At 39.5% G+C, this 12,707-nt stretch overlaps 1 protein-coding gene across 9 annotated transcripts in view; it reads right to left on the minus strand.

The window, feature by feature from the left end:
- TRIM37 (tripartite motif containing 37) overlaps nucleotides 1–12,707 on the minus strand; it is a 134,173-nt gene that overhangs the window by 99,282 nt on the left and 22,184 nt on the right. For 5 of the 9 annotated variants that reach the window (XM_013981116.2, XM_021067284.1, XM_021067282.1 and 2 more), the window contains exons 7-9: nucleotides 12,109–12,232; nucleotides 10,860–10,927; nucleotides 3,104–3,228 (exon numbers count right to left, since the gene is read on the minus strand). In XM_013981116.2, the coding sequence (XP_013836570.2) occupies nucleotides 3,104–3,228; nucleotides 10,860–10,927; nucleotides 12,109–12,232 (317 nt within the window). The remainder of the gene's footprint in view (nucleotides 1–3,103; nucleotides 3,229–10,859; nucleotides 10,928–12,108; nucleotides 12,233–12,707) is intronic. The other 4 variants (XM_021067287.1, XM_021067283.1, XM_021067286.1 and 1 more) reach the window with 1 other exon arrangement.

Below are 12,707 nucleotides of genomic sequence, written 5' to 3' on the forward strand. Positions count from 1 at the left end.
CAACCTCATGGTTCCTAGTTAGATTCATTAACCACTGAGCCACAACGGGAACTCGTAGTTCTCATCTTTTTTACAAGTAGATATAATCTGCCTTACAACTGTAAACTGTATAACTATTGTTCAATTGTCAGGCACCCCAATCATACCTCTAGATGGTTATTACTTTCCTCATTCCTAGATATTTTTGTGTAGATTAATTCTTACTATTCCTTCAGATAACAGATAAGAAGTCTCATGCCTTTTGAGGTCTACTCTAACTTCTCCCTGTGATATGCTCTCCTAGTTCTCAATACGCATAAACTCCAATTTGCAGGATGAATGCCAAGTAATGCCTGGGAACACTCCCTAACAACATACACAAAAATGAACTCAAAATGGATTAAAGACCTAAGTATAAGACTGGATATTGGGGTACCCGTCGTGGCGCAGTGGTTAACGAATCCGACTAGGAACCATGGGGTTGCGGGTTCAATCCCTGGCCTTGTTCAGTGGGTTAAGGATCTGGCGTTGCCGTGAACTGTGGTGTAGGCCACAGACGTGGCTCGGATCCCGAGTTGCTGTGGCTCTGGCAAAGGCCAGTGGCTACAGCTCCAAGTGAACCCCTAGCCTGGGAACCTCCATATGCTGTGGGAAGCGGCCCTAGCAAATGCAAAAAGACGGGGGAAAAACAAACAAACAAAAAAAAACACGCAACAACAACACTGGATTCAATAAAACTCTTAGAGGAAAACATAGGCACAACACTATGACATAAACCATAGCAGTATCTTCTCAGATCCACCTCCTAGAGTTGTGAAAATAAAAGCAAAAATAAACAAATGGGACATAATTAAACCTTTAAGATTTGCACAGCAAAGGAAATCCTAAACAAAACAAAAAGACAACCCACAGAATGGGAGAAAATATTTGTAAATGAAGTGATGACAAAGGATTAGTCTCCAAAATATAAAATCAGCTCATGAAGCTCTAACATAAAAAAAAATATATATATATATACATATATCAAATAATGGGCAGAATATCTAAGTAGACATTTCTCCAAAGACGACAGACAGATGACCAAAAAAACACATGAAAAGATGGTCAACATCACTAATTATTAGAGAAATGCAAATCAAAACTAGAATGTTGTAGTTCCCATTGTGGCGCAGTGGTTAACGAATCTGACTAGGAACCATGAGGTTGCGGGTTCGGTCCCCGCCCTTGCTCAGTGGGTTAACGATCCGGCGTTGCCGTGAGCTGTGGTGTAGGTTGCAGACGCGGCTCAGATCCCACGTTGCTGTGGCTGTGGCATAGGCCAGTGGCTACAGCTCCGATTCGACCCCTAGCCTGGGAACCTCCATATGCCGCGGGAGCGGCCCAAAGAAATAGCAAAAAGACAAAAAAAAAAAAACTATCATGTGGCATCACCTCACACTGGTGAGAATGGCCATCATCAAAAAGTCTAGAAACAATAAATGCTACAGAGGGTGTGGAGAAATGGAACCCTTCTACACTGTTTGTGGGAATGTAGATTAGTGCAACCACTAGAGAACAGTATGGAGATCCCTTAAAAAACTAAAAACAGAACTACCATATGATCTAGCAATCCCACTCCTGGGCATATATATGATTCAAAAGATATATGCATCCCTATGTTCATCATAGCACTACTCACAACAGCCAAAACATGGAAACAACCTCAATGTCCACCAACAGAGCAATGGATAAAGAAGATGTGGTTGGAGTTCCCGTTGTGGCGCAGTGGTCAACGAACCCAACTAGGAACCATGAGGTTTCGGGTTCAATCCCTGGTCTTGCTCAGTGGGTTAAGGATCCGGCATTGCCATGAGCTGTGGCGTAGGTTGCAGACACAGCTCGGATCCTGTGTTGCCGTGGTTCTGGTGTAGGCTGGTGGCTACAGCTCTAATTGGACCCCTAGCCTGGGAACCTCCATATGCCGCGGGAGCGGCCCTAGAAAAGGCAAAAAGACAAAAAAAAAAAAAAAAAAAAAGATGTGGTACATATATACAATGGAATATTACTGAGCCATAAAAATGAAATAATGCCATTTGCAGCAACATGGATATACTGAGAGAATATCATATTAGGTGAAGTAAAACAGAGAAAGACATATACCATACAATATCACTTGGAATCTAATTTTTAAAAATGATACAATTTTCTTATTTACAAAACAGAAACAGACATAGATTTCAAAAACAAACCAAACTCATGGTTACTCAAAGGGGAAATGTTGGAGGAGGGATAAATTAGAAGTTTGGGATTAACATATATACTACTATATATAAAACACGTGGAGTTCCTGTCATGGCACAGTGGAACAAATGAGACTAGTATCCATGAGGATGCAGGTTCAATCCCTAGCCTCACTCCATGGGTTAAGGATCCGGTGTTGCCACGAGCTATGTAGTATAAGTGGCACATGCAGTTTGGATCTGGAGTTACTGTGGCGTAGACCAGTGGCTAAGCTCCAATTTGACCCCCAGCCTGGGAACCTCCATACGCTGTGGGTGCAGCCCTACACAGATCCCCCTGCCCCAAAAAAATAGAAAACCAAAAAAGCACAGGGAACTCTACTCAATATTCTATAATAACCTACATGGGAATACACATATATGTGTAACTGTACACCTGAAACTAACACAACATTGTAAACCAACTATATTCCAATAAAATTGTAAAAAAATAAAAATATTTTTTAAAAGGCCATGGAAAACCTGATTCCTACAAAACAAAAACAACCAGCAACTTATGTTTCATTCCACTGGTGAAAAAAAATCGAATTCAGAAAAGGTATCCTCAGAACTGAAATGGTTGACCATGCTATCAAAGAGGCAGCCTAAGGGTATTAATGAACATCCTTAGTTGACTCAAATCTACTTAACAGCAGCAGTTACCCACTCCTTTTAATAATATTCAATGCCTGAATCAAACATGAATATTGTATTTGGTTTGTTCATTCACAAAGAAAGACTTGTATCTTATTGGTCAGGAAGAACTACCTGAGTTCTAGTTGTCAGCAATAGCATTCTTTTTAAACAAGTACATGCATTTGCACAACATATTCAAAAGAAGATGAGGGGGGAAAAATGTGCCATACCTGGTAAAGTCTGGTGGAACAGGAGTGGTAACGAAGGATGCCATGGGCTTTCGATGAACTTGCTGAAACATCATGAGGATCTCTGAGCTCTTAGATATCAACTCACTCTTACTACAAGACCGCAACTGTGTGAGGAAAAAAGTTGTCTGAATAAACAAAATTACTATGCCCTCAAAATCCTTAATAAAGAAGAAAAATGGAAATTACTCTGGTTATATATAGAAAAAAAAGAGATGAAAAGGGAATGATTCTTTCAAAGTGGATTTGGGAGTTATGAATCTATAATCTAGGTTTATTTCCATTATAACAGTAAAGTCATTGAGTAAGTACATTAGATTTTAACATATTTCTCTCTCCTTGTATATTAGCATAAATCCAGTTCTAAACAACTACAAATATATTTTAGACAGGTACAGTGAAGCCACTATGTATATAAATGAACAAACCCCTAGAGATCAATAGCCTTCAAATAACGTTCTCAAATTGCACTCCAGGAAACAGAGGAATGTTTAGATGTAACAGAAAAAGGTCTTACTCTGTATTAATCTAGGAAACATAAAGTAATATGAAAGGTAAAAAGTAAAAAAATCCAACTTGAGCAAAATAAAGGGTAGTTAAAAGCATGTCACTTTTGAACTCAAGACAACCACTTTGAAGTCCTAGTCCTGTCACAAACTAATTACATGGCCCAGAATCTATTAAAGTGTAAAAGTGGAATAATATCTACTGCTGCTTGCTTTGCTGGGTTTCTTTTATCAATCATGAAGATGTATGGAACATACCTTTGCAAACAACTACTACAGGCTGAAATATGTTCCCATCCCAAACTCCTATGTTGCAGTCCCAACCCCCAGCATCTCAGAGTGTAAATACATTTGAAGATAAGGCCTTCAGAGGACACAGAAAGAAGGCAGCCATCTGCAAGCCAGAGACAGAGATCTCAGGGAAAACCAACCTACCAAAGCCTTGATCTTGGTTTACTAGCCTCTAGAACAATGAGAAAATAAATATCTCGTGTTTAAGCCTCCTTGTCTGTGGTGTTTTGTTATGGAAGCCCTACCAAACTAATACACTATTTATTGACACATGAATGATATGCATAAAACCCACTACAACTGTGTTTATGTCTTTTAAGAGACAGTTGCTTATAGCTCACCAAGAATAATATATGACATGACTTGCATAGGATAAATATCAAATTTTACAGCTTATATTCAAATATTTGTTGAATGAATATTATGTGTATCCATCCTTGACCTTATTTCCTCCAAAAGAAAACTTTGTGTTGGGGGTTGGTTTCTAAATTTACTCCCTCCCTGTTTTTTTTAACAGACTCACCTGTGGGATATGGAAGTTCCCAGGCCAGGGGTCAAATCAGAGCTATAGCTGAGGCCTAAGGCACAGTCACACCAGACCCAAGCCAAATGTGAGACCTACACTGCAGCTTGAGACCATGCTGGATCCTTAACCCACTGAATGAGGATAGGGATGAAACCCATATCCTCAGAGAGACATCACTGGGTCCTTAACAGAAACTCCCTAAGTTTATTCTCACTCATTTATGATATACTAAATCTTTATCTTTTAACAGCAACTAAATAGCTGCCTGAAACTGAAAATTCAACTATATCATTTATTAGATACACAATAATGGGAGTTTCCTGGTGGCCTAGCAGTTAAGGATTCTGAGTTGTCATTGCTGTGTTCCATCCATGGCCCAGTAAATTCTACATGCCTTGGGTGCAATCAAAAATAAAAAAAAAAAAGAAAACAAAAAACACTAGGAGCTCCTGCTGTGGCTCAGTGGTTAATGAACCAGACTAGTATCCATGAGGATGCAAGTTCAATCCCTGGCCTTACTCAGTGAGTTAAAAATCTGGCACTGTCATGAGCTGTGGTCTAGGTCACAGATGTGGCTCAGACCCTGCGTTGCTGTGACTGTGGTGTAGGCGGGCAGCTACAGCTCTGATTCAACCCCTGGCCTGGGAACCACCATATGCCATAGGTGTGAACCTAAAAAAAAAAAAAAGACAAAAAAAAATTAGATGTATGATATTGGATATACTAAATTCTATATACCTTATGATCATTATCATACATAACACTAGTATTTATAAGGTTATTAATCACAATCAAAAGATTCTTCTGATGATGAAACATTGCTTTTATTCCTTTGATTAACTCTTGCTTTCTTTTTTTGTTTTACTAAGTATCCTACTGATTTTGACTTTCCAGCATTTTAAGATTTTTACATTTATGTTTCCAATAAGATGAGGCTTTAATTTTATTTTCTTATATTGTTCTTATGCTGATTGGTTATTCACATTACATTAATCTCATTCCCGTTTTGGCTGGTGGGGGGGGGGGGGTTAAGAACCAAACTAACATCCATGAGAATGCTCATTAGATCCCTGGCCTTGTTCAGTGGGTTAAGGATCCGGCATTGCCACAAGCTGTGGTGTGGGCCACAGATGCAGCTCAGATCTGGGGTTGCTGTGGCTGTGGTGTAGGTTAGTAGCCATAGCTCCAATTCGACCCCTAGCCTGGTAACCTCCAAATGCAATCCTAAAAAGCAAAAAAAAAACAAAAAACAAAAAACAAAAGAATAGATGATATGAACTGCCCTAAATCTATTAATAAAATTGAAAGACACTCCATAAAGAAAATAAGGTCCATAGTTTCACTGGTGTATTCTATCAAACATCTAAGGAAGAAGCATTACCAGTTCTACATGACTTCTTCCAAAAAAATTGAAGAGAACATTAATTTAAAACCCATATGGGGAGTTCCCATCGTGGTGCAGTGGCTAACGAATCGACTAGGAACCATGAGGTTGCGGGTTCGATCCCTGCCCTTGCTCAGTGGGTTAACGATCCGGCGTTGCCGTGAGCTGTGGTGTAGGTTGCAGACGCGGCTCGGATCCTGCATTGCTGTGGCTCTGGCGTAAGCTGGCGGCTACAGCTCCGATTGGACCCCTAGCCTGGGAACCTCCATATGCTGCGGAAGCGGCCCAAGAAATGGCAAAAAGACAATAAATAAATAAATAAATAAAACCCATATGGGAGTTTCCATCGTGGCTCAGTGGTTACCGAATCCGACTAGGAACCATGAGGTTGCAGGTATGATCCCTGGCCTTGCTCAGTGGGTTAAAGATCCGGCGTTGCCATGAGCTGTGGTATAAACTGCAGATGCGGCTCAAATCCTGCATTGCTGTGGCTCTGGCATAGACTGGCAGCTACAGCTCCGATTAGACCCCTATCCTGGGAACCTCCATATGCCGCAGGTGTGGCCCTGGAAAAAGGCAAAAACAAAAACAAACAAACAAAAAAAACTCATACGTTGGAGCTCCTATTATGGCTCAGTGGAAATGAATCTGATTAGTATCCATGAGGACGCAGGTTCGATCTCTGGCCTCATTCAGTGGGTTAAAGATCCAGCATTGCCATGACCTGTGGTATAGGTCGCAGACATGGCTTGGATCCCACATTGCTGTGGCTGTGGCACAGGCCCAGCAGCTACAGCTCCGATTGGACCCCTGGCCTGGGAACCTCCATATGCCCTGGGAGCAGCCCTAGAAAAGGCAAAAAGACCAAACAAACAAACAAACAAAAAAAACCCATTCTTTAAAGCCAGCACTATCCTGATAACAAAGTCAGAGAGAAACACTTTGAGAAAAGAAAACTACGGTCTAATGTCCCTGATGCACAAATGTAAGAAAATGTTAAAAGTTTTAATTAATTAGATGCAATAATGTTGAAATCAAGGCTTTTATACCAGGATATGAGTTGGTTTAATAGGAATTCACTTGGTGGCACAGTAGATTAAGGATCTAGCATTGTGGTTCTGCTCACAGCTGTGGCACAGATTCGATTCTTGGCCCCAGAACTTCTGCATGCCACAAATGCGGCCAAAAAAAAAAAAAGAATAAGTTAATTTATTTAAGAACTAAAAAAGAAAATGATATATAATCATCTCAATACATGTAGGAAAAGCACTTGAAAAAATCCAACATTCAATCCTAATGAAAACGCCATCTAATGGGAATAGAAAGGAATTCCCAAACCTGATGAAGGCCATCTACAATACACTCAGGGCTACACCATCTTAAATCAACATTACACAGGAAATCTGTGGAGTTAACACCTGACAAGAAAAAGAAATAAAAGGCAGCCAGATCAGCGAGAAATTTGTCTTAGTCAGAGATAGTGATTATCTTTAGGCAAGCTACGGAATCTACAAAATACCTCCTAGAACTAAAACATAAATTTAGCAAGACTGCGGGATAAGAGATCAATGCAAAAATCAATTGTCTAGACAAGTTAGAAATTGGAAATTTTTAAAAAACACCATTTATAACATTCTGAAATACTGAATAAACCTGAAAAAAGATATGAAAAATTTATACACTGAAAGCTTACAAAACACTACTGAAATAAATGGAGTCTTTGTGAAACGAAGACTCAATATTGATCTATAGATCCAAAGCATTTCCAATCAAACCCCCAAAATTTTCTTTTGGTAGAAACTAACAAGTTGATTCTAAAGTTCATATGGGAGTTCCCGTCATGGCGCATCGGAAACGAATCTGACTAGGAACCATGAGGTTGTGGGTTTGATCCCTGGCCTCGCTCAGTGAGTTAAGGATCCAGCGTTGCTGTGAGCTGTGGTGTAGGTCGCAGATGAGGCTCGGATCTGGCATTGCTGTGGCTTTGGCATAGGCTGGTGGTAACAGCTCTGATTAGAACCCTAGCCTGGGAACCTCCATATGCCGCAAATGTGGCCTTAAAAAGACAAAAGACCAAAAAAAAAAAAAAAAAAAAAAACAAAAAAAAAAACCCTGAAGTTCATATCAAGATGCAAAGGACCTAGAATAACCAAAAATTACTCTAAAAAAAGGAAGAGCAGGAGTTCCCACTGTGGTGCCATGGGTTATGAATCCAACTGCAGTGGCTGTGGTTGCTGCAGAGATGCAGGTTTGATCCCCAGCCCAGCACAGCTGGTTAAGGATCTGGCACTGCTGCAGCATAAGTTGCAGCTGCAGCTCATATTCAATCCCTGGCCCAGGAACTTGCCATATGCCATGACTGTGCCCCCATGCCCAAAACAAAAACAACAAAAAAAGAAAAAAATGCAGTAGTGGCATAAAATAAATCAATAGAACAATGTACAAAAGGACAATTAATTTTTGAAAAAGATACAAAGACAATTCAGTGGAGAAAGACTGGTCTTCAATGAATGGTGCTGGAACAACTGGATAGCCACATGCAAAAAACAAAAACAAAACAAACTACCTTGATCCACATATCTCACATACAAAAATGGATCAAAGTAGTTAGTAGTCCTAAATATAAAAGCTAAACTACAAACCTTCTGAAAGGAAACACAGAAGAAAATCTTTGTGATTTCACCTTAGGTAGGTCAAGATTTCTTCGCTGTGTCACCAAAAGAACAAATTGTTAACTTAGACTTCATCAAAAAAAAATTTTTTTTTGTCCTTTGAGGGCCGCACCCCGAGGCACACGGAGGTTCCCAGGCTAGGGGTCTAATCGGAGCTGTTGCCACCAGCCTATGCCAGAGCCACAGCAACTCGGGATCTGAGCCGTGTCTGTGACCTACACCACAGCTCACGGCAATGCCGGATCCTTAACCCAATGAGCGAGGTCAGGGATCGAACCCGCAACCTCATGGTTCCCAGTGGGATTCGTTTCCGCTGCACCACAATGGGAACTCCTTCATCAAATGTCCTTGCAAAAGATACTTTTAAATGAATGAAAAGACAAGCCACAGACGTGAAGACAATCTTTGCAAAAGCACCTAATAAAGGACTTACATCCAGTATTCATGTAGAGAACTCTGAAAACTCGATAAGGTAACAATATGATGGGCAAAAGATATGAACAGACACCACAAAAAAGAAGATATATGGATGGCAAATAGGTTGAAAGGATGCTTAGTGTCTTTAGTTATAAGGAAAATGCAAATTAAAGCCATAATCAATTATCAAACTCCTATATGAGAACAGCTAAAATAAAAAGTAGACTATGTCACTTATTAGCAAGGATGTGGAAAACCTGGAATTCTCAGACTAGTGACGGAAATACAAATGGTACAATCTCTTCAGGAAACCAGCTGGCATTTATTAAAAAGCTAATCAGGAGTTCCCGTCATGGTGCAGCGGAAACGAATCTGACTAGCAACCATGAGGTTGCAGGTTCAATCCTTGGCCTCGTTCAGTGGGTTAAAGATCTGGCATTGCTATGGCTGTGGCGTAGGCCAGAGGTTACAGCTCTGATTCAACCCCTAGCCTGGGAACCTCCATATGCTGCAGGTGTGGCCCTAAAAATAAAAAAAATTTTATTCTGGAGTTTCCGCTATGGCTCAGAGGGTTAGGAACATGAATAGTATCCATGAGAATTCGGGTTCGATTTCTGGCCTCACTCAGTGGGTTAAAGATCCAGGGTTGCTGTAAGCCGCATCCCAGGTCGCAAATGCAACTTGGATCTGGTTTTGTTGTGGCTATGATGTAGGCTGGCAGCTGTAGCTCTGATTCGATCCCTAGACCAGGAACATCTATATGCTGTGGGTGTGACCATACAAAAATAAAAAATTTGTTCTCATTACCTTTTCATGAAAGCCACTGAGGAAGTATGACACCAAAACAAACATGTCAATAAAGAGCCAGAAAGGGGCAATCAGGAAACATGAAATTCAAACTAAGAAGAAATGAAGGGAATTCTCAGGATGATAATTTAGAGAACAATCACAGAAGACAGTGTCTATCATGAAGGAATTTGAGAATTCCAATCACCAAATTCAAGACAGATAAACATACCAAATAAATGAAACACTACATATCTTATCTCTTCATCCAGTATGTACTTTATCCCTAAGCTACTCCCAATCTAAATTATAAACTCTTTTCGGACAGATTTTTTTTTTTGCTATTTTATCCACCTCTGTGTTCCAAACATCTAAAGCAATAAATGATATTTAATATGTAATAAAAATTTCCTTCGGAGTTCGGGTTGTGACTCAGTGGGGTATAAACCCCACTAGTATCCATAGGGATGCACGATTCCATCCTTAGCCTGGGAACTTCCACATGCCGCAGGTGTGGCCCTAAAAAGCAAAAAAACAAAACAAAAAAAACAAACAAAAAAAAAACCCAAAAAAAAAACCTTAATAAAGATGTTAATTTTATCCTAAGACTCACTTTAACAATTAGCAATCACATTCTATCTTACAATCACCACTTAAGTCACGATAAAAGATTTTAATCTTTTATAGATTTAAATTGCTATTATTCTCAGTAAAAATAATTCCATTTTCATAAAAGCAATCTTATTAAATGTATCTAGATCCCGAACATAATGGAGAAACCTTGAACAGAATCAGCTGACTCCTATTTCATAAAAAACCCAATATAACACAAGATCTCCTGATCTTTTGATCTAATATATTCTGTGGGGGAAAAAAGAAAAACTTTTTTTTTTCTTTTTTGTCTGCCCCTGTAGCATACGGAAGTTCCCCAGCCAGGGATCAAATATGAGCTGTAGCTGCAACCTATGCCACAGCTACAGCAACTCCAGATCCTTAATCCACTGCACAGGACTGGGAATCAAACCAGCACCTCCACAGAGACAAGGTTGATCATTAACTCACTGTGCCAAAGAAGGAAATCCCAAAAAACTTTCAAAGCATCACCACAAAAAAATGGATAAAGACTTTTATCTCATTTCTTTTAATATTTCATCACCTGATGCTCTACCTCCTGAAGTAAGGATTCCAACAGCTCTGTTTCTTGTGTCAGAGATGTCTTCTGACCTATTTAAAAACAGCAAAAGTCCAACACTCAGGTTTGTTATTGGTTCAAGAATGGTATTAACTTTCATTAAACACATGCACTAACAGGGAATTTCAAGTATGCAATACTTCTTCATTACAGCTACCTAAAACATTCTGCCAGAAGAGGTTGAATATATCACATTAACTTTGACAAGAGTATTTCAGAACCAATCCTAACTATACTGTTAGATAAAATGCAGTGTAGGTCTATTAAATTCTTCTAAGAAATACACAATGACAACATATTTTGTAATGTAATTGATGTCATTCCTTCATCTAAAGGAATATAAAGATGTAGAAAAGTAAATTTTTTAATCATTCAACTATTCTGAAATAATTCCTCCCCAAAATTTAACTGCAGCCTAAAAAGAATGTATTAAGTGGGCCAAATGTTTATATTAAATGTCAGCAAGAGGCATATTCTTGGAGTTTCCATTGTGGCTGAGCACTAATGGACCCGACTGATATCCATGAGGACTCGGGTTCAATCCCTGGCCCTGCTCAGTGGATTAAAGGATCTGGAGTTGCTTTGAACTGTGGTGTAGATCACAGATGCAGCTTGAATCTGGCGTTGCTGTGGCCAGCAGCTGCAGCTCCAAATCAACCCCTAGCCTGGGAACTTCCATATGCCACAGGGGCTGCCCTAAAAAAAAAGGCAAATGAAAAAAAACAAAAAAAAAGAGAGAGTGACCAAAGACGAAAACAGTCTCAAGATGGTGGTAACACATGGGGATAAAGGAATTATCATAGAAAAGAAACTGCTTTACATGTCTTAAAAAAAAAAAAAAAGTGCAATAACAACATAGGCATGCATGCCAAATCAGACAATTTTCTTCGTAAATCACAAAGTTTAAAGAGCTGGAAGAAAATCCTCTGATAGCAACTTGGTGTAATGTTAATTAATACAGAGGGATATTTAACAGGTATAAATTTTGTTTTTTTGTTTGTTTTTGGCTGCACTCTCAGCATGAAGAAATTCCTGGGTCAGGGATCAAACACACCACAGCAGTAACCACACTAGATCCTTAACCTGCTAAGCCACTAGGGAACTCCTAAAGCAGTATTTTCCTAGCCTATAGTAACTCACCAAAGTTATTATACTCTTCAAAGATTGAACATCAAGGAGGTTCAAAGCACCCTGTATATAGAAGCACACTCACCCATCAATGTTATAAGCTTATTCTTCAGCTGTGTGTCTAACCGTGCAATCATCATCTCCACTGCATTTCTGATTTCCCGAACACGCTCATCTTTTGCATTTCTTACAGCTTCTACATTTCTTTCCTAGACAAAAAACAGGTAAAAAAGTTGTAATTGAGGAATTTTTAAAACAGAAGTAAATACATGTTAATGCAATCATCGCAATTATTTTAAAATCAGTTGCTTTCCTCTTTAAAAACTGTAAGCCAAAGTTCCCTGGTTAAGGATCAGGCATCGTCACTGCTGTGGTTTGGGTCTGAGCCCTGGCCTGGGAAATTCCATATGTCTTGGGTGTGGCAAAGAAAAAAAAAAAAAAAAAGCACTGTTAAGTCAATAATGCTTTTTAATTACTCATATATCATAGGACACTCAGAAAAAAATTATTTAAAATTAACAAAGTAGGAGTTCCCATGGTGGCTCAGCAGGTTAAGAATTCAACTAGTATCCATGAGGATGCAGGTTTGATCCCTGGCCTTGATCAAAAGGTTGCCACATTGCCACAAGCTGCAGCTTAGGTGGCTGATGTAGCTTGGATCTGCTATTGCTGTGGCTGTGGTGT

Source organism: Sus scrofa, chromosome 12 (assembly GCF_000003025.6).
Source record: "Sus scrofa isolate TJ Tabasco breed Duroc chromosome 12, Sscrofa11.1, whole genome shotgun sequence".
In the NCBI taxonomy this organism is placed as follows: Eukaryota; Metazoa; Chordata; class Mammalia; order Artiodactyla; family Suidae; genus Sus; species Sus scrofa.